The sequence below is a fragment of the Chiloscyllium plagiosum genome, chromosome 30, assembly GCF_004010195.1.
Source record: "Chiloscyllium plagiosum isolate BGI_BamShark_2017 chromosome 30, ASM401019v2, whole genome shotgun sequence".
In the NCBI taxonomy this organism is placed as follows: domain Eukaryota; kingdom Metazoa; phylum Chordata; class Chondrichthyes; order Orectolobiformes; family Hemiscylliidae; genus Chiloscyllium; species Chiloscyllium plagiosum.
The window spans coordinates 40,425,738-40,446,895 of record NC_057739.1 but is presented as its reverse complement, the minus strand read 5'-3'; the positions used below and the strand labels follow the sequence as shown (position 1 = coordinate 40,446,895).

The 21,158-nt window shown below is 45.3% G+C and overlaps 1 protein-coding gene across 1 annotated transcript in view; it reads right to left on the bottom strand.

The window, feature by feature from the left end:
- Window positions 1-3,771: 3,771 nt before the first annotated feature.
- Window positions 3,772-21,158, bottom strand: part of LOC122564619 (xenotropic and polytropic retrovirus receptor 1 homolog) — an 84,318-nt gene continuing 66,931 nt past the window's right edge. Inside the window, exons 7-15 of the mRNA XM_043719709.1 lie at window positions 20,777-20,858; window positions 19,367-19,554; window positions 17,769-17,948; window positions 16,378-16,546; window positions 13,958-14,152; window positions 12,511-12,683; window positions 9,181-9,317; window positions 7,647-7,856; window positions 3,772-4,028 (exon numbers count right to left, since the gene is read on the bottom strand). Of these exons, the coding sequence (XP_043575644.1) occupies window positions 3,965-4,028; window positions 7,647-7,856; window positions 9,181-9,317; window positions 12,511-12,683; window positions 13,958-14,152; window positions 16,378-16,546; window positions 17,769-17,948; window positions 19,367-19,554; window positions 20,777-20,858 (1,398 nt within the window). The 3' untranslated portion in view covers window positions 3,772-3,964. The remainder of the gene's footprint in view (window positions 4,029-7,646; window positions 7,857-9,180; window positions 9,318-12,510; window positions 12,684-13,957; window positions 14,153-16,377; window positions 16,547-17,768; window positions 17,949-19,366; window positions 19,555-20,776; window positions 20,859-21,158) is intronic.

The following is a 21,158-nucleotide window of genomic DNA, read 5'->3' as shown; positions in this document are numbered from 1 at the left end:
CGGGAGAACTTCTGGAAATGTGGCTGTCACAAGGTTTTGCTTCTCTTCTGAAATATAGGGTCTCCAACTGTGTCGCACTCCCTCAGTACAGCGACTGGGTGTGCAAACCTCAATTGTATGCTGTAGTCTTTGGGGTGGGTTCTTGAACCCTACAGCCTTCTGACTGGAAGATGAGAATGCTAATCACTGCAATCAATCGGTCAGTTTACTAAATTTCCACCGGTGCCAATTCCTGGATGATGGTGGGTCACATGCATTGCTGCATGCTGCTCAATACCTGACAGTAAAAAGTGCTGTTTTTATTTCCCTTTATAGTTAATTATCATGTTCCTAAACTGTGGGATTCTCACCAGCTCTGAGTGCCAGTTACAGATATTTTTATCGATGCTGCTTTGCCAGGCGCTGCTGGCTTTTGATGACTCTGTTAGTGCACACTGAATGAAATGTTCTGTTACTGTGAAAACCATCACTTCACACCTGCCCCCAATATTATCCTGAGCTGCTTTTCCCACACTGAAGCAGTTATCCAATTTTTTTTTCTGTCCTAAAAATACTTGTTTTTTTTTTCTCTCTCCCCCTCTATAGCTTAATCCTGTCTAAGATTTGTGCAGTTGCTTTTCTTCGTTGCTGTGTTATTGTGATATGTTGATCCATCTTGCACACTGGCTATCCTGAAGGCTTTGTTGGTGCCAATAGTGTTTCTTTGGAAACTGGATCAAGCTAGTACATACTAACTCCTATAGCCAGTCAAGCCAGTGTTGAGCTAATAAAAAGAATGTACTTGCCTTTGTATCACATTTTGCAACCTCAGGACTCTCCAAACCACTTAGCATGCAATGAAGGACTTGCAGAAGTGTAGGTCTTGCTTTAATCAAGGGCATAAGGCAGCCACTTTGAAGACAAATGGCAATACAGTAATGCAGTTGGTTGAAAGATACAGTAGGGCTTCCCAGCTCCAGTACACAATTGTGTACATCCAAAGAGGGAAGGTGATGACACTGACCTTGCTGCATTCCCTCAGTGGTACACTGAATTGTCAGCCTAACATTTGTGCTTACGATTCGAGCCCCCTGTTCTAACACACAGGTGACTGTGTTACCAACTGAGCCATAGCTAAGGCCTAAAACCAGTACCTAGTATAATCTATGTATAGAGGGGAAAGTTCATGTTTGTAATATTAATTTTTTTAATTACTGGCCTAATAATTTTAATATAATTGGAAATATCAGCATCAATATGCTACGTGCTATTATTAATATACAAACCAATCAGTGAATTACAAAAATTAAGAGATACAAATGAAGATGTGAATCTCTGGAACCTACTGGTTGAATGACAATACATAAATCACCCATTCAGCATCCTGTTAGTTTTAACACCCGTGCTTGCATATTTATTGCACGTTGAACTGACCACAGGAAGTTGAGCCTGGCATGTAAGCACCTTGGTTTTGAAGCAATGCAATAATTATTAATGCATTGCAAATCGACCTCTCTGACCAAGATTAGGAGCTACACTGAGGAATCATGTGGCAAAATGGCAATGTTCCTACCTCTGAAAAAGGTCAGGTTCCTGTACCAACCGCTGCTGAGGTGTGTAATAATATCTCTGAACAGGGTGATTTAGAAAATATTTAACAGCCACATTAAGGTACCTTATGATGCAGTGGTAATGTCCCTACCTCTGATCCAGGAGGTCCAGGCCAGTCCCATCTGCTCCAGCAGTGTGCCATCACCCATCTAGACAGGCTGATTAAAAATATTCTACTTAAATGATTAAAATCTCATTCCTACAGGTTTGACTTTAATAATGTCCAAGTGGAAATGATTTTTTTCTGTTGTCTTTTTTCCTTTTCCTCATCTCTCTGAGGAACAGAGATTGTGTCTAAAAGAGACATTCTCCTTTCTTCATTGTCTCTCTGTTTCATTCTCAATCTTTTGATTATCTTAGTTGAGGAAATGAGCTGATGTTCCTGCTTGCCGCTGAGGTCTTCGCTAGCTCCTTGCCTTTGCTGCATCATGAATCAGCTCAGCGTTATGTGCACAAGTTGGACTGCGAAGAGCGGTTGAAGAATCAAGCAGTAACGTTGTACACAATATCACTTTTCCAAGTGAACACAGAGCCTGTTTTACATCCGGTGAATCTCCTGTACAGATTAATCACTCCGTACACTCAACAGTTTATTTTTAAGAAATTTCATGTTATTCCAAGCAGTCAAAGCAAAGCACAAACGTGCTTTATATACAGGAGAGTAGGGAACAAGATCATCTACACATTCTTTTAGCATCTATTATAAAACATCATTTTTCACTGGAAGACTATGTACAAGATTTAAAACTGTAAAATATTTTGATTATATACACCCAAATTATTTACATGTTGTTCCAACTCCTGGTTTGTCTGCCTGTATTTTGTGTGCAGTGAGGCAACTTTGACTCTCCTACCAGCAGTATTATAGCCCACATGATGTTTAATTGACCTGCTCGCATTTGCCCTAATGGGTGGTATCAACATTTGAGCACGATCTTATGCTTTCCATTCATCTCAGTGGTCTGATCGGTGACCTTGATTGACTGATCCAGTTCAAGTTGCTCCATGCAGGGCAATCTACACAATGCGGGGGCAGAGCGAGTTGATTGGGTTTTCCATTCCGCCCATTACAAATATCTTAAAACCACTGATTCTATGTTTAAAAACACAACATTTTAGTGTCAACCTACCTAGAGAGTTAGGACATACGAAGGAGCCACTTTGTGCTGACTGCCCCCAACACACACAGCTAACACTACAGGGCAGCAGCTAACTCCCTCTGTTTGACCTGGCAGTCAAGTTATTGAACTATAAAAGCGAGACTGAACCCCAGTAAGCATGTGCATGCTCGGGGTTTCCAATATTAAATAATGCCACACTGGGATTTTAACCACTTGTTTATTTTCTTTTGAGTATGAGATGTCCGTCTTGAGCAGAACCGGTTCATTTAACCATTGGACATACAGCCAGAAATATTCCAAACATTTCTCTTCTTCCTGAATGATTTCAGATTCTCTTTGTTTTCCTGCCTACTCTAGTCATGTATTTCACTAAAAGTGTCTGTCTACCCAGATGGCTAGCAGTTTTTTTCTTGAACTGCATACTCTAGTATTGTCTACCAGTCTGTTTGAAAAGGTGTTGAACCCTCTGTCTCTAAAATTTGCTTCTCTGCAGCATTTTGGTCTGTTTCTACACTGTCCACCTGTCTACAAAACAGTGAATGTGAGATTGTGCCTGCATGTGTTTCTAAATCTCTAAAATTGTCCCTAAGTATATGCTTTGAAGTCTGGCTATCAGAATTGGAGGTTCACTGAATTTGTTTTGCACTGTTGAGTAATATCAATGAGCACCATTTAATGCCATTGACTTTAACTGTTTGAAGTTTAGCAATTTAGATGCACGAGGGTGATGTCTGTGCTCCAAATTATGATTGGATAAAGATTCGCCCACAATTCATGCCCACATAAGTCTCACCAGTGCTGTCAAAGTTGATGTGTGGGGTGGGGGAAAGTGTGGAAAATGAATGGGTGGAGAGGTGGTAGGGAAATAAGGGGGTGAAAGTAGGGGTATAGTGGTGTGAACTGAGACCAAGTACTCATTCAACAGTGAAGCACAATCAGAGGGCTGAACCAGACAGGGTTGGAACCCTGAGCAAGAGAGCAATTTTCTTGTTATTGGAGTCTGGGAGCAGACATTTGAACCAGGAAGACCAACAGAAAGCAAGAAAACCTTTTGCAAACGTAGGAACATTTGAAAAGAACTACCTTTTTTTTTGAAAAAAATGTACTTTGTTTTACCAAAGTCCAAACGTTTTCTGAAGTCGCTGGCTTCAGAGCCTTTACATCATTTGAAAAGTTCTCACTTTGGCCGGATCAGCCTTGGAGTGTATGAATCCACACCATGTTTACTTTCGGCTATTAAAAGGAGCCATTGTTCAGCTCTTCATACCATCACCCTCTGACTCTTCAATGTCTACCTTAGTTTCCACGTTCTTGGCTCTGGGAGGGAAAAAGAAAACAATTGTTTTTACAATTCATTCTTTCCTGGGATTTCTGAATACCCTCAGTGCTAGTAGGAAGGAAGTTTCAGGAGTTTGACCCAATGTCAGTGAAGGAACAGTGATATATCTCCAAGTCAGGACGGAGTGTGTCTTGGAAAAGAAAATAGGGTTTGGGATCCTGTGTATTTGCTGCCCTGGTACCTCAAATGGTAGAGGTGGTACGTTTGGAATGTGCTGTCGAAGGAGCCTTCGCTAGTTGCTGCAGTGTATCTTGGAGGTGGTACGTGCAGCTGCCCACTGTGTCGATAAATGGAGGGAGTGAATGCTTGAGGTAGAATGATTTAGGAATTTAATTCTCCGATCTCTTACCCGGGGTGATCCAAAGAACACAGGAAGTAGGAATAGGCCACTCAGCCCCTGAGCCTGATCCTGCTATTCCAACTGGATCTTGGCAGATCTGCCATCTCTTTGTACTATCCCAATATCCCATGATATTTTTAATACCTGGAAATCTTTTGACCTCTGACACTCAAAGACCAAGCCTCCATAGCTCTCTAGATTTCCAAAGATTTATTACCCTCTGAGTGAGTGACAAAATTCCTCTTCATTTTAACCTCGAGCGGTCTGCCCATATGCTGAGATTGTGTATCTTGATCTTGACACAGTACTGCTCCTGTTTACCCCAGTGGCCCATGGATCGAAATCGATTTCTCCCACAACAATCTTTCAGCTGCACAGTTCTTATTGACTTTATCGGCTCATGGGTCAAGTCATGTGCATTTGAAGAGGGCAAACAAAACCAGGGACTGCACAATAAACAGGAGGGTATTAAGAGGAGTAGAGGGGGTGAGAGACTTTGCAATGCATGTCCACAGACCTCTGAAGATGGCAGGACAGGGAGATAAGGTGGTAAAGGTTTCCTTCATTGGGTGAGATACTGTGTACAAGAATAGGGATGTGCTGTGGGGAGTATAAACGACATTGGTTAGGCCACAGCTGGAGGTTTGCCCACAATTCTGGTCACCACATTAAAGGAAGGACAAAATTAGTTGAGAGAGAGTACAGCGATTTACAAGAATGGTGGAAAATTGATTGGATAGGCTCAGGGTGTATTCCTCAAAACAGAGGAAGCTGAGGGGTGACTTAATTGAGGTTTATAAAATAATGTGAGATTTGGATGGAGTGGAGACAGGGAAGACCAGTTTCCCTTATTGGAGAGGTCACAATTAGGCAATTGATAGAAGCATTAGAAGAGATATGGGGAGAAGTCACCTTCAAACTGTTTTTGTTGAGTCTGATGGTGTCTGGAACTCACTGCCCAGTTTGATAGAAGAGGCAGGAACCCTCAACTCATTTACAAGGAAGTTGGATCCGAAGGGCTGGAAATTGCAAGAGTACAGTTCATGGGGCTGGAAAAGTGGGCTTGTTTATTCAGCCTGCGCGCACACGATGGGCTGAATGACCTCCTTCTGTATCGTAACTTTTCTTTAGTAGCATAACAATTCAGGAATTATTGCCTTTGAGATTATGCTTGTTTATTTAGCTCCCTAGCTGGAGCAGTTTTTGTGTACTGCAGAAAGACTTGGCTGTTCACATGGGGGCACCTGCTGGAAGCAGTAGGACATTAAACATCTGCTTTAGAATCTTAGTTTACAGCACAGGAGGCTATTTGGCCCATGTCACCTGTGCCAGCTCGTTGTCAGAGCAATTTGGCTTATCTCCCATCCCTGCGCTTTCTCTGTGTCCTGCAACCTCTCCTTGGGCACTTATTCAAATCCCTCTTGAAAGTGTTGATCGTAACAGTCTGAACATTTAATTTTAATCATGTAAGCATTCTAATTTAGATGGGTTTAAAATCACACAACACCAGGTTATAGTCCAACAGGTTTAATTGGAAGCACACTAGCTTTCAGAGCGACGCTCCTTCATCCTTCATCACCTGATGAAGGAGCGTCGCTCCGAAAGCTAGTGTGCTTCCAATTAAACCTGTTGGACTATAACCTGGTGTTGTGTGATTTTTAACTTTGTACACCCCAGTCCAACACCGGCATCTCCGAATTTAGATGGGGACGGTGGGGAATGGTTGCGACTACGACTGAGGTTGTTCAATAAAAACAAACTTTAGGAAGAACAGAGAAGATGCTTTAAAATATTGATACAAAAGCATTAGCCAGATGAATGTTGTGTGTGTGGATTTACTGCAGTATTTCAATTTACCCCCCCTTGAATTTCCAAAATGCAAATTGCGAAAGATTGCAGTATGGCTTTCTGGCAGCAGGTGATGCTGTGTTGCAATTTTAACACTTGATAGGCAATTTACAAAGAGCAGCAACACCATCTACAGGCCACAAACAAAATCCTGGAAGTCAGTGGACTCTCACTTTGCCAATACATCCGTTTACTCCAAATTTCAAATCCTTTCACCTCAGCTCCTGACACGGAATGAAGATAGGATTTGATCTAAGTTTTGATGCCCATGGTTGTCTTTGGCGAATTTAACCACAAGAGTGTTGGAATGGAAGGGGTGGGGGAGATGCACTTACTGCAATGGGTCATTATCCTGTTCTCCCTTGGATTCAGGAATTGCTCATAGGGAAGGGGACTGGGAGCAGATGTTCCTCCCTTCTCTCTCGGTATTTTCAAATCAGATTGTTATAACACCGCGCTGGAGCAGACTGCACTACAAACGTTCCCTCCCACTTATCTCTTAGCTATGTACCCAGTTCTGGATGAACTTGTTTGTGAAGGTTCCACTACACACTAGGAAGCAGGCTGAACACTGTTACGAGGCAACACTGAAACCAATAATCATTTTATGGATCTTATATAAAAATAAAACATTTGTTTGTTCCCACTTTTTCAAGAAGAACATAGTGACTGACTGGGATTGGTCTGTCTGTCTCTCTCTTTGCCATAGAATCCTTACACTGTGAAAGCAGGCCATTCAGCCCATTGACTCCACACTGACCCTCCAAAGGGCATCCCACCCAATTCTTGTAACCCTGCATTTCCCATGGCTAACCCACCCAGCCTGCATATCTCTGGACACTATGGGGAATTTCAACTCGGTGGCGATGGGTACTGCAGATGCTGGAGATTAGAGTCAAGATTGGAGTGGTGCTGAAAAAGCGCAGCAGGTCAGGCAGCATGTAAGGAGGAGGAAGATCAACGTTCTGGGCAAAAGCCCTTCATCAGGAATCCTGATGAAGAGCTTTTGCCTGAAACATCGATTTTCTTGCTCCTCGGCTGCTGCCTGACCTGCTATGCGTTTCCAGCACCACTCCAATCTTTACTATGGCCAAACCACTCTAACCTGCACATCTTTGGACAGTGGGAGGAAGCCCAATCAGACATGGAATCGAACCTGGGTCCCTGTGAGGCAGCAGTGCTAACCACCATGCTGCCCTCATATTGGTGTATTATTATCTGAGGCCTCTTGAGAATCCAATTTTAACCACTGTCCCCACCCCAACACTGGCAGCAATGCTGCCAACTGTGCCCACCTTTTAACATGTTCCTATGGTTTTGACCAAACTTTTGGCTCCCTGTCCTAGGATCCGCTTATTCAGTTTGATAACGTCCCTGGGAGTCGCTTTGGCCCGTTCTGCAAACTGACCTTGACCGCTTGAAGGAGAAGTTGGTTTTCCACTTTGCCCCCTTGACCTTTCCTCGGTTCCTGACCCCTTCCTGCTGGTCCATCAGCAGCAGCAGAGCCGCTTGGTTGACCCCGGTCGCAGGCAGGATGGAGATATCCCTGACCGCCCGGAACTCTCCACAGTTGTTGAGGTGCTCATTCTCCAGTCGGAAGAAGTTCCAGACAAAACGCCTGTGGATACAGAGACATAATATCGGACAAAACTCAAGATCAGTGCAAAACATTGCTGCAGGGCATGTGAGCCACAATGAAGTTAAATATCTGCACTGAAAGAAGCTGAGGTACTCCAAAGTTCTTGCACCTTCCCTCCACATCACTGTGGTGTGGTGCTCCATCAGGACTGCACTGGAGCAACGGTGTGGTGTTCCCTTGGGACTGCACTGGAGCAGCGGTGTGGTGTTCCCTTGGGACTGCACTGGAGCAGCGGTGTGGTGTTCCCTTGGGACTGCATTGGAGCAGCGGTGTGGTGCTCCCTCGGGGCTGCACTGGAGCATCAGTGTGGTGCTCCCTCAGGACTGCACTGGAGCAACGGTGTGGTGCTCCCTCGGGACTGCACTGGAGCAGCAGTGTGGTGCTCCCTCAGGACTGTACTGGAGCAGCGGTGTGGTGCTCCCTCAGGACTGCACTGGAGCATCAGTGTGGTGCTCCCTCAGGACTGCACTGGAGCATCAGTGTGGTGCTCCCTCGGGACTGCACTGGAGCAGCGGTGTGGTGCTCCCTCGGGACTGGTGCTCCCTCGGGACTGCACTGGAGCAGCGGTGTGGTGCTCCCTCGGGACTGCACTGGAGCAGCAGTGTGGTTCTCCCTCAGGGCTGCACTGGAGCAGCAGGGTGGTGCTCCCTCGGGTCTGCACTGGAGCCTCAGTGTGGTGCTCCCTCAGGACTGCACTGGAGCCTCAGTGTGGTGCTCCCTCAGGACTGCACTGGAGCCTCAGTATGGGGCTCCCTCAGGACTGCACTGGAGTCTCAGTGTGGTGCTCCCTCGGGGCTGCACTGGAGTCTCAGTATGGGGCTCCCTCAGGACTGCACTGGAGCCTCAGTGTGGTGCTCCCTCGGGGCTGCACTGGAGTCTCAGTGTGGTGCTCCCTCGGGACTGCAGTGGAGCAGCAGCCTAGATATTTGGCCAATAGTTTCTGAAAATTTTGAACTTGTCACATTCTAACTCAGAGGTGAAGGTATTGCCATTGAGTCATGGATGATATAAGCCGAACCCAACTGCACCTTGCTGTCCTCCTGTACCACCTCCATGCTGAGGTCTTGTACAAGCTCCTACTCATCGCCCTAATTCCCTTCATTGACTTTAAGATCACTCTCAGCCCTTTCAGAACCCAGGTTTGATGCGGCCTTGTCATTATAATGTCAATACCCTTCCATCCTCTCCCACTTGACACTACCCTGTACAACGACCCTGGGAACTTCTCCCAGGTCTCTTCCCGAGTGGAAAAAAAAACAAGTCAGTGGGGCCTCCTCGATCCTTGCTCGATCCTGTCTCTCACCTGAAGACCTCCAGAGGAGCCAAGGTCGTTGAGATGATTTCTGCCACAACCGAATTCTTATTCTGAACAAACAAGATATTGAGGGCCCAGGCGACGCGCAGTATCACATCCTGAACCATGGCACAGTAATAGTAGACCTGCAGGGTAGACAGAGCCTGAGTCAGAAGCAATTCTCAGTGAGGACGTGAGTGGTAACAGCAGGGGTTAAAAAAAATGTGCCCATTTGATATCCCCCTCCCCTCCCCCTCCCCCCAGAATGCCAACCTTTCTGCATTGTGTTCATGGCAGCATAGCAGCAGGCCATTCAGCCCCGTGCTGGTGCCTGTGCTCCCGTGAGAACCATGTCTCATCATGTTGTTCCTGTCATCCGCATCTGCTGGCCTGGTTTGGTGGCATCGTGGTTGTGTCACCACATTGGCAATCCACAGGCCTGGATTAATAGATCTCTGGACTGAGCTCAAATCCAGCTGGGGAACTAAAATTAAACATTCTGGAAACAAAGATGATGGAGACCATGAAATGACATCTAAAAATTCATCTGGCTTGTTAATATCCTTTAGGGAAGAAAATCTATTATCCTTATCGGATCTGGCCTACGTATATCTCCAGCTCCACCCTAACGTGGTTGACTGTTCTCTGAAATAGCCTAACCATGACATTCAGTTGTTAAGAAATTGGCTCACCACCATTAGGGCTGGGTAATAAGTGCTGGCGTTACCAGTGACAAAGTCAGAAGTCACTCGACACCAGGTTATAGTCAAACAGGTTTATTTGAAACCACAAAAGCTTTTGGAGCACTGCTCCTTTGTCAGGTGACTTCACCCTACCAGTGGCACCCATGTCCCATTAGCGAACTTAAAGCTCAATGCCATTTGCTTCACTTTCTATCACATGGTCGTGAACTCCACGTTGTAACCACTCCCTCGGTAAACATGTGGGTTGCTCTCTTGATGGAACTATGCCACCCACCTGAAGAAATGAGCAGGAAGAAGCTGGGTTTGGGGCTACTGTTGCTCTCAAAGACAACACAAAGTGAACCTAAAGATTCCTCCAGGTGCTCCGGTTTCCTCCCACAATCCAAAGATGTGCAGGTCAGGTGAATTGGCCATGCTAAATTGCCCATAGTGTTAGGTACGTTAGAGTGAAAAGGGTCTGGGTGGGTTACTCTTCGGAGGGTCGGTGTGGACTTGTGGATTGAAGGGCCTGTTTCCACACTGCAGGGAATCGAATCTAATTGAATCTAATTCTAAAACCTGAAAGAATGAACATTTGTCAACTCTATCAGTCAACTGTTAAACTTGAAAGGGAGCAGAAAAGATTTACAAGGAGGGTTGGAGGGTTTGAGCTATGGGGATAGGCTGAATAAGCTGGGGCTAATTTCCCTGGAGCATCAGAGGCAGAGGGGTGACCTTACATAAATTTATAAAATCAGCAAGGACATGGATAAGACGAATTGTAAAGGTTTTTTTTTACCCCAGGGTAGGGGAGTCTAAAGCTAGAGGGAATAGGTTTAAGGTGAGAGGGGAAAGATTTAAAAAGGATCAGAGGGGTCATGTGCAGGGTGGTGTGTGTATGGAATGAACTGCCATAAGGGGTGGAGGAGGCTGGTATAATTACAACATTGCAAATGTAGCTGGATTGGTATATGAATAGGAAGGGTTTAGAGGGATATGGGCCAAATGCTGGTAAATGGGACTAGGTCCGATTGGGATGTCTGGTCAGTACGGATGAGCTGGACCGAAGGGTCTGTTTCCTTTGTATGTTACTGTATAACTTCCCAGGGCAAGACATGGGCTGGGTCTTCAAGTGAAGTAGCGTTAAGAGAGTAACACAGGGCCTAATGCGGCCTCCATTTTACACTCACATTGCCTGCCCTTATATCTATGGTATTTAAATATTGTCTACATTTTTATGGGAAAATGTGCAATAGTTTAAGAAGCACAGAAGTCGATGGTTGGAATTATTTTAATTCTTGCAAACTGGGTGTCACTGCCTGTGGAAAAAGTGAGGACAGCAGTTGCTGGAGATCAGAGTCGAGAGTGTGTTGCTGGGAAAGCAGAGCAGGTCAGGCAGCATCCGAGGAGCAGGAGAGTCGACGTTTCGGGCATTAGCCCTACATCAGGAATGCCTGAAATGTCAATTCTTCTGCTCCTCATATGCTGCCTGACTTGTCACTGAAAGTGTCAACATTTATTGCCCACCCCTAACTGCCCTTGAGAACACTGAACAGTACAGCACAAGAACAGGCCTTTCGGCCCACCATGTCTGTGCTGACCATGATGCCACTCTAAACTAATCCCATCTGCCTGTGCCTGGTCTGTATCCCTCTATTCGCTGCCTGTTCATGTGGCTGACTAAATGCCTTTTACACGTTACTTTATCGGATCTGTTTCGACCTCCTCTCCTGGCAGTGTGTTCCAAGGACCTACCACCCTCTGTGTCAAAAAACCTGCCTCGCACATCTCCTTTAAATATTCCCCCTCTCACCTTGTGTTCCCTGGTATTTAACATTTCCACCCTGGGAATAAAGACTCGGACTATACCCCTTATCCATGTCTCTCACAATTTTATATACTCTAAAGGTCATCACTCAGCCTCTGATGCTCAAGTGAAAACAATCCAAGGACAGCAGATACATGGGAACACCACCCTCTGAAAGTTCCCCTCCAGGTCACTCACCATCCTGACTTGGAAATACCTTGCTGTTCCCTTACCATGGGAGGTGCTTTTTTGACCTGCTACACTCCACGTGCTGTAAGTTAGGGAGGGAGTTCCAGGATTTTGACCCAGTGACATGAAGGAACGGCAAGGTGTTTCCAAGTCAGGATGGTGAGTGGTCTGGAGGGGAACTTTCAGATGGTGGTGTTCCCATGTATCTGCTGTCCTTATCCTTCCTGATGGAAGTGGTTGTGGGTTTGGAAGGTGCTGTCTGAGTATAACTTTGGTGAACTTCTGTAGTGCATCTTGTAGATGGTACACACTGTTGCTACTGAGCAGAAACCGATGGTTTCTCTGCAATGCCAATTGAGGAACTGACAGAGACAAAAACCTGTGGCTCCAGTCTCTCCAATGGCAATTGTTTGCAAGTACAAACGTGTTTACATAGGCAATTTGCATTGTAAATGACAGGCAGATGAACTTATGATGGAATAAGTTGAAATGGTGGTAAAACTGAATAAGGTTTTGTAGTCTGATGGTGTGCCTGATGTGAAATGTTTAATATGTTATAGATACAGGAAGGTTCCACAAGATTTAACCTTCAGTGTTCTCAAAGGGCTGCACAGTTACTTGATTATTGCGAATGTACTTTAAGTTAAGACATGCACTTACTTTATTTTGATAAACTGTCTCCTCCCTCAGGTATTTGTTTTCCTTGGTGTTTTTGTCTAACAGGCCCCAGTCCATTCGCAGGTCCCAGCCGATAGTGAAAATGGTACTGACGCAGGTAGTCACAGCCCACAGGTAAAAATAAACCTTCACACCGATCGTCAACTGGGAACGTTCTGAGGTAGTGAGAGGGAGAGAGAAAGAGCACATTGTAAAACCCCTACAGTGAGAAAAGAGGCCATTCAGCTCCTCGAGTCTGCAATGACTCTCCCAAAGAGCATCCCACCCAAACCCAGGCCCCTTCCCTATCCTTGTAACCCCACATTTCCCAAGGCTAACCACCTAGCCTGCACATGGACACTATGGGGCAATTTAGCATGGCCAATCCACCTGACCTGCACACCTTTGGACTGTGGGAGGAAACCAGAGCACCTGGAGGAAACCCATGCAGACACAGGGAGAATGTGCAACTCCACACGGACAGTGAGAGGCATACAGACTTACACGCAGGGTGGGTTTGAAGGTGTATTGTAAAAGAGAGAGAGAGAGAAAGAGAGATTTAGAGGAAGTGATTTAGGGAGGAAACTCCAGAACAGTGAAGGTGTAGGCGTGATTGAAAGTCGGGATGCGCAAGTTTTTAAATTTCTGTCGAGTGCTTCTCCATTCTAAGCCATTCAGTGCTCTTGAGCATATTAACCTCAGTCCCAGGACCACCTTTTGGTGAAACTGTTTACTAATGAGAAATAGGAGACAGTGAGGAAATGCCCTATTTGTTCAATGCTACAAACATTACACTCCAGTAAACTGTGGATTATCTGATTCTATACTGGCTTCCCACTCAGTAGAGTCCACTGACATCAATCAGAACCTGGCCTCAGCAATGAGACAGTTATGCTGCTCTGAGCTCAGCTGCAGGACATGGACGATTTAGACAACATTGTCAATTTGATAAGCATATGCGAGTGGTTTCAGCTTTAAGAATCTGAGTGCAGAAACTCTGGTGTCGGAGTAAAGGGTGACCTGTTTAAGGCAGAGATGAGGAGGATTTTTTTCTGTCCAAGGTTAGTGAATCTGTGTTTACCACAGAGGATTCCAGAGGCTGGGTCATTGAGTGTACTCAAGGCTCAGGTAGATTTTTTTTTAAATTAGTGAGAGAATCGAAGCTATGGGCAAAAGGCACAAATGTGCAGTTGGGGATTATCAGATCAGCCATGATCTCACTGAATGGTGGAGCAGACTCGATGGGCTGAATGGCCTACTTCTCCTGCTATGCCTTACAGACTTGTGAACAAAACCTTGCACGAGTTGTGTGATTGCAGATTTGACTGTTCACTCAATCTGACCTGATTACCTGATTATTAATCCCATCAGCAAACCTCTGAAATAGTGCAACAGGAAGCCTTCCCTGTTACTAGCCAGTCTGGGGAAGTAGATTAGAGATTTAACTTGCCTTTCTCAGTTGAGTAGAGAGCTGCAAAGGTGACCATGATGAAAACTGTGGAATATTTTCCAGCGTTTGCTAAATGTGGGAATGCATCCCTGCTGTCCCTGTACCGACGGAGACACTGAGCAAATCGGATCCATGGTGGGATACACTGGATAATACACGCCACTCCATAGGAGTAACCATTACCCCCAAACGTTTCTGTGGCAGACAGAAGGCAGAACGTTAGAATAAAATGAACTGAATGTCAAAGAGTATTTGTAAGAAAAATTCAAAGATCTGGTACATTCTATTAATGAGGAAAATATTCAAAGCTCATGTGTGATGATTAGAAGTTGATGGAGTGGTCTTTCATAATGGTTGTTGCTTCATAATTCTGAGGTTGGGGGAATCTAAGACACAGTCACTGGATAATGGGCTGAGATGAGGACAAATATCTTCATTCAGAACGGTTGTGAATCCTCACAATTTTCGACTGCAGAGATTGAGACTGCTCCAATGTCGGATATATTTAGGGTCATAGGGATGTACAGCACGGAAACAGACCCTTCGGTCCAACTCGTCCATGCCGACCAGACATCCCAACTCAATCTAGTCCCACCTGCCAGCACCCGGCCCATATCCCTCCAAACCCTTCCTATTCATATACCCATCCAGATGCCTTTTAAATGTAATGCTGAGTTAGACAGATTTTGATTAACAATGGAGTTACGAGGGTGCAGACAGGAGTGTAATATTAGGACCACAAACAGATCCGCCTTGAACTTAATAATGTGGAGGTGCCAATGTTGGACTGGGGAGGACAAGGTCAGTAGTCACATGACACCAGGTTATAGTCCAATGGGTTTATTTGAAATCACAAGCTTTCGGAGCGCTGCTCCTTCATCAGATGAAGTGGAGGGAAGTGAACAGGCACAGAATTTACAGGCAGAGAGATAACGGCAAGATAATTCCAGGAAAAATTCAAAGACCTGGTACATTCTATTAATGAGGAAAATATTCAAAGCTCACGTGTGATGATTAGAAGTTGATGGAGTGGTCTTTCATAATGGTTGTTGCTTCATGATTAATTATGTGAACTTTCTGAGGTTGGGGGAACCTAAGTCACAGTCACTGGTTAATGGGCTGAGATGAGGACAAATATCTTCATTCAGAACGGTTGTGAATCGTCATCAGGTGAAGTGGAGGGAAGTGAACAGGCACAGAATTTACAGGCAGAGAGATAACGGCAAGATAATTCCAGGTAATTACCACACTGTTTTGACACAGGGTTTTGGTCTCACATCTCGCCCTGATTTTGGGATTCTAAATTCCCCCAAAAAACCTCAGTCCTCAGTGTCTCCCAGCATCTGATCTTGAAACCATCAGCCAACCTTCAGTAATGGATAATCCGTGTGCCCCATAACTGCCAGAAAAATGACCATTTCCAACAGGAGGAGACCCAATCATTTTTGCCCCAATCTTCAACAGGGCTACTATTCTGGAGACCCTACCATAATTAGGACAGAAGTGATATAATCACTTGACTCCATAGCCCTTGGTACTATTTTGGAGACCTGTGTTCAAATCCCACCACATTGTGAGTTAGAATTTGAACTCAATAAAATATTTGGAAGTAAGAATCTAATGATGACCATGACCACTGTCAGGGGAAAAACCCATCTGCTTCACTAATGCACTTTAGGGAAGGAAATTGGCATGCTGTGAATCTAGAGATTCAGCAACGTGGTTGACATTTAACTGCTCTCTGATCAATAAATAAACAAGTAAAACAAATCAAATCAGCCACACCAATACTGTGGTTGCAATGGTGGGATAGAAGTCATGTATCTGGCTCACTCCCAGCCAATCACAGCCTCTCCATTATGGAAAAGGCTCAGGTTGAGACCCTCAATGGAGGCACTTGCTCCATCCCCCTGGATAGCAGCAGCTGTGGCAACACTCAAATCCTATCAGGACATACTGTTCTGCTTGATGAGTGCTCCTACTAGACTCGGTCTCCAATCCCCATACCACCACGTGCTAGTGCTGGGAATTGGACCTTCTAATGCGTACTCAGACCATGGAGGCCCGACGTCCAAATTCTCCTCCCGTTCACACCCCACCTTGACTTGGACCTATATCAGCTGCTCATTACATTACCATTGGCTCATAACTTTAGAAGTAAAATGGGAACCAATCCCTATCAAGGGCTGGAGACAATAGTTCCTCACCACCATCTTTTCGAAGACATTAGGAATGGGCTTCAGCTACCAGTTTTGTCCACTCAGAGAAAAACTGTACAGACTGAAATCCATCAGTCACACAAGTCTTTTCCACAGCTACAAGTTTCAAATCTCCAGTGAGGACAGGAGGTGTTACCCCTTGCATTATGCACAGTTACCACATGGATGGTGCTTGCTGTTATTCAGAAAATTGCGCTTCACCTTCTGGGGGGCTCAGGAGGCCCTGGTTGTTTTCCCAGTTCACTTCAAAGGTGTAGAAGCAGATCAAGGACCAGAGATCAAGGAAGACGGTTCCCATGCTGTTGAGTTGGTCTGCGAGCCAGAACTCGGCGAAGCTGACCTTATGGAATGGAGCTGTTACTGAGCGACACTGTGTGGAAGGAATCGGACATGGCAACAATTAAAGTCTGGGCCCTGTCACCGATCAGAGACAAGATGAGAGTGGTGCTGGAAAAGCACAGCAGGTCAGGCAGCATCCGAGAAGCAGGACAATCAATTCCTGATGAAGGGCAACCTGCCCGAAAAGTCGATTTTTCCTGGTCCTTGGACGCTGCCTGACCTGCTGTGCTTTTCCAGCACCACTCTCATCTTGTCTCTGATCTCCAGCATCTGCAGTCCGCCCTTTCACCTTGTCACCGATCAGCTGAATTGTGCAATCTTGTGACTCAGCAACAGGCCATTCAGCCTTAGTTTCCCTGTACTGGCTTTTAAAAGACTTTATCCCACCACCAAATGCCTGATGTCCCGTTGCCATGGCCCAATGATTCCCCCTTCGAGTATTTATCTAGCTCCCCGTTAAAAATTCCTGTTGAATCTGGTCTCACCACCCTTTTGGCAGTGCCTTCCAGATCAGAACAGCAAACGTATTTTTGATTCTCCTTGAAACGTTGGCAACGTATAATAAACGTGTGTTTTCCAAGTCCATTGCTGGCAGCTCGGTCACTGAGTGCATTCAGGAGAGAGATTGATAGCTTTCTTGATATTAAAGTGTATGGGGTTGGTGCAGGGAAATAGCATGGTCACAGTTAAAATCTCATATTGGGTGCATTTGCCCATTTGGAGTTAATACTTAAAATATGATCCCTCCACAAGCAGCAAGGATGATAAAGCTTAAAACAGGAGCTCCCAATTCTGACTGCCCCTTCCCTTTATGAGTCAGCTAATTACTGGAAGTCTTCTGTTAATGGCATCATGGTGGGGCATCTATTTTGTCCTCTGCTGCTCTGCCATCCTCTTGGCAGTAGGTACCTGGTTACCAACCCTCTACCAGCTGCTGAGGGTACTAGCGATGGTGGATGTAGGCGGGAGTTTCCCACCCTCCAGTGGGATAGCGGGGAGTGTAACCTTAACACTTGGCCCTCTCGAAAAGCACAAAGGGATTGTGAATATCTTGGGTGCAATGCTGCCAACACAATAATGCAGCTGAGAGTCGAAGTAAATGGATACTTCCTTCCCAAACAGGTGATGTTTCTCCTACGCTGCAGCAAGGAATATACTTTGGCAAGACGTCATTGATTGCAATCTGAGGCCATGAAGTGTGCTATATAAATTGCAGGTTCTGCCTTTCACTTTCCCACTACTGAAACACTTACCAGGACTTTCAATAACCAAACTCGGGACTTGTAGTAGAAGGTTTTGGTCGGGTTCAAAAGCAGCAGCAACATGAATCCGTACAGGAGCAGGGGATTGACTGACATCGGAGTGTGGATGTAAGTACTGAATAGGCAGGCCAGCAGGCTGAAACACCACAGGACACCGAGGAAACCTGCCAACTGGCAACGGAAAATACACATGAGGAACTCTCAATAGATTGGCCTATCCGACATATAGGTTGCACTGAGACAATTTGTGGGGAGGTGCTGGCCTAGCTGTATTATTGCTAGTCCGCTAATGCAGAGACACAGGTAATGCCCTGGGGACATGGATTTGAATCCAGCATAGGCAAATGGTGGAATTTGAATTCAATAAAAATCCAGAGTTAAGGATCTAAGATGACCATGAACCCATTGTCAGAAAAACCCATCTGGTTCACTATGTTCTTTAGGGAAGGAAACTGCCATCCTTGCATGGGCTGGTCTACATGTGACTCCAGACCCATAGCAATGGGGTTGACTCTTAACTGGCCCCTAGGCAATTAGGGATGGGTAATAAATGCTGGCCCGGCCAGTGATGTCATTGGCCTGTGAATGAATATTTGATTTAAAAAAATGCCCAGCCCTTTGATATTAAATCATTAAAAATAGGGCATTGTTTATTGTCCATCCCAAGTTGGCGATGCGGAACTGGCTGGATGCAAACCAAAGGCTTGTTCGGCTATTTCAGAGGAGCTAAAGTTCTCACCTCACAAATACGCCAAGTAAGGTTGGCGGATTTTCTCATGACAATCGAACAACATCCTGGTCACGTTTTCTGATATCAACTTCTCACTTTCCTCAGCTTTGACATTCTCAACCTGTCCCCGTGGGATTTGAACCCATCTCCTCGTAATGCCTCAGATCGGTAACACAGACTTCACCTGTATGTAGAATGTTGCACCAATTCCTACTCTGGAACTTGAATCAAACCAGGCCAGCTGTTGGTACAACAGCTCAACATAAAGTATCAGGTTACATTGATGTCCTTTAACCCCTACCTCCTCCAATTAGCCAGTTAGCTCAATTGGCTGAAACATCAAAGGTGTGAATCAGATGAACATCAGCATCCTTATTCAGTGGGGGCAATCTTGGAGCCACACCTTGCCCATAGAAGCGGAAGTAGGCCATTCAGCCCATCAAGTCTGCTCACCATTCAATATGATCTAATCATTCTCAACTCCACCTTCCTGCCCTTTCCCCATTAAAACACCATGGCACTTTTCTGTGGGTTGGCAGATAATTCCCAACAGCTCACTTACAGGTAGAGAATAGACGAAGACTAAGCCCATTTCTTTGGCCTTGACATGGTTAAAGTAAGTGATCATAATCCTAGCAGCTCATTCGGCTGCTCTCTCATTCGTGGGAGGTGGTAGTTTAACCTGAGGGTCACCATGCCTCAGGCGAGGGGAAAGGTTGAGAAGGAGAGTCCTTCATGGTAACCTCAGCTGGTGCAGGACGGTGGACCAGCCATCTAACCAACTGAGCTAACCAGCTCCAATCTTGACAAAACAGCAGCTTCCACCATCGACCTTTAGGAAAGATATCATCAGACTCACCTCAAAGAATTGTTGATGGGAGAGATGGTTCCTAGGGTCAAGTTCAAAGATTAGAGTGTGGTTCACTCCTGCCTTTCTCCAGCCATAGGTGTTAATTCCCAACAGGAAGACAAACTCAATCATGATGAAACCTCCTCTATAAGCCCTAAGTAGGGGCCACATGCTGGCTTCCTGGGATACATAGATACCTGGGGAAAAAGAAATGAAATTCAGCAAGGATCAATGCCTGTGAATGTGAGACAACAGGATTGTCATTAAACCAAACACTGATGTCAGATTTTTCTTTATAAAGTCAACCTTCGCAGATATGTTACGACACACTTTGGAGAAGGTGGGCCTTGATCCCAGATGAACTGCCCCAAAAGCAGGCTGAGACTATGGTTGAAAAAAAATAGTAACCCATGATTCATGGCCAAATCTCCTGATCTTTAAACATTCTCTCTCTCAAGTTACAGGATGGTGGGTTTGGCATTTCTGAAATTGCCAAATAAAAAGATTCACAGGTACGATAGTGGAACTGAGCGGTTCTACCCATAAGGAATAGCTGAACAAGTGGGCTTTCTCCAGAAGAAGGAAAACCTATTCTAGTAGAGGCTGAGTCAACCGAGGGCATTGGATAATTGTGTCTATTCAACTAATGTGTCAATGATATGAGCAAAAGGCAGGAGAATGGTACTGAGCTCTGATGCTCACTGGATAGCAAGTGTAGACACGATGGGCTGAATCCTTCTTTGGGATAATCTGGGTAAAATGTAGTCTCCTGCTCTTTTTTGCCTTATTCCTTTGAATAGTGGAGAACCAATTCGTCACTGATTGGCTGTGGAAGATGGGGTCCGACTGGGTGAGGTGATTAGATGCAGAAATTCTTGCGAAGCCTCCAGATATCTATACAACTGAGCTGACAACCTTTCATCTGCTTCTTGCTTCCTCACAATCTTCATCTGAAGAAAGCGTAAGAAGAAAAAACACAAACCCTGCGAAGAATGTAATACATTCCAGACCACCTCACCCGTGAATATTTAGTTTTGTGGAAGTGTTACTTGAGAGAGCACCAGGGAAAGGTAAAAATTGAACGTCCTTCCTTTCTAAACTATTCATGTTGAGTTGCAGCAAGTAACATCATCCGTGCCCTGGGCCTGTAGGTCCTGGGAGGGTGGAGTGACACGTGAAGGCCGTACCACGGGTCTGCCAGACTCTCACTGTGGCTGCACTCTACTCATTAGCCCCCTTTGACAGTCAATGTCATATTGACCTGTTTTAACCGGAGATGACTGTCTGCTGTAGTCACTTGATCTGCATACGTCACTGAATTATTCATATCAACCTGTCAGTAGTGTTGTTTACAAATAACCTGAGAATACATAATGAGACCTTGGCTTCTTTGTTGGTTGTCTGGCGCCAAAAGCTTACCTTTGATAATGATCAGCACCATGAGGACCAGTATGATTCCACACTGCAGACCCACGCGGAATGTTATCCACACTGGAGGAGTCTGAGGGGGTAGAGAGCATAGCACTGTAAGGTCGCACTTTAGAATTTCAGAAGGTGTCTGTAAAACCTCAACCCAGCAAGCATTCCCCCAAAATATCTCCAAGAAACATACTCCATCCAATCACTGACACTCAGACACTCTAATCCCATTCTGTCTCTCTCACACACACAAACCAATCTGTCTAACACACACAATCAAATCTCTCTGACGTGCGCGCGCACACACATATACATAAATACACGATCCAATCTCTCCCGCTCTCACACACACACGCACACACACGATCCAATGTCTCTCTCA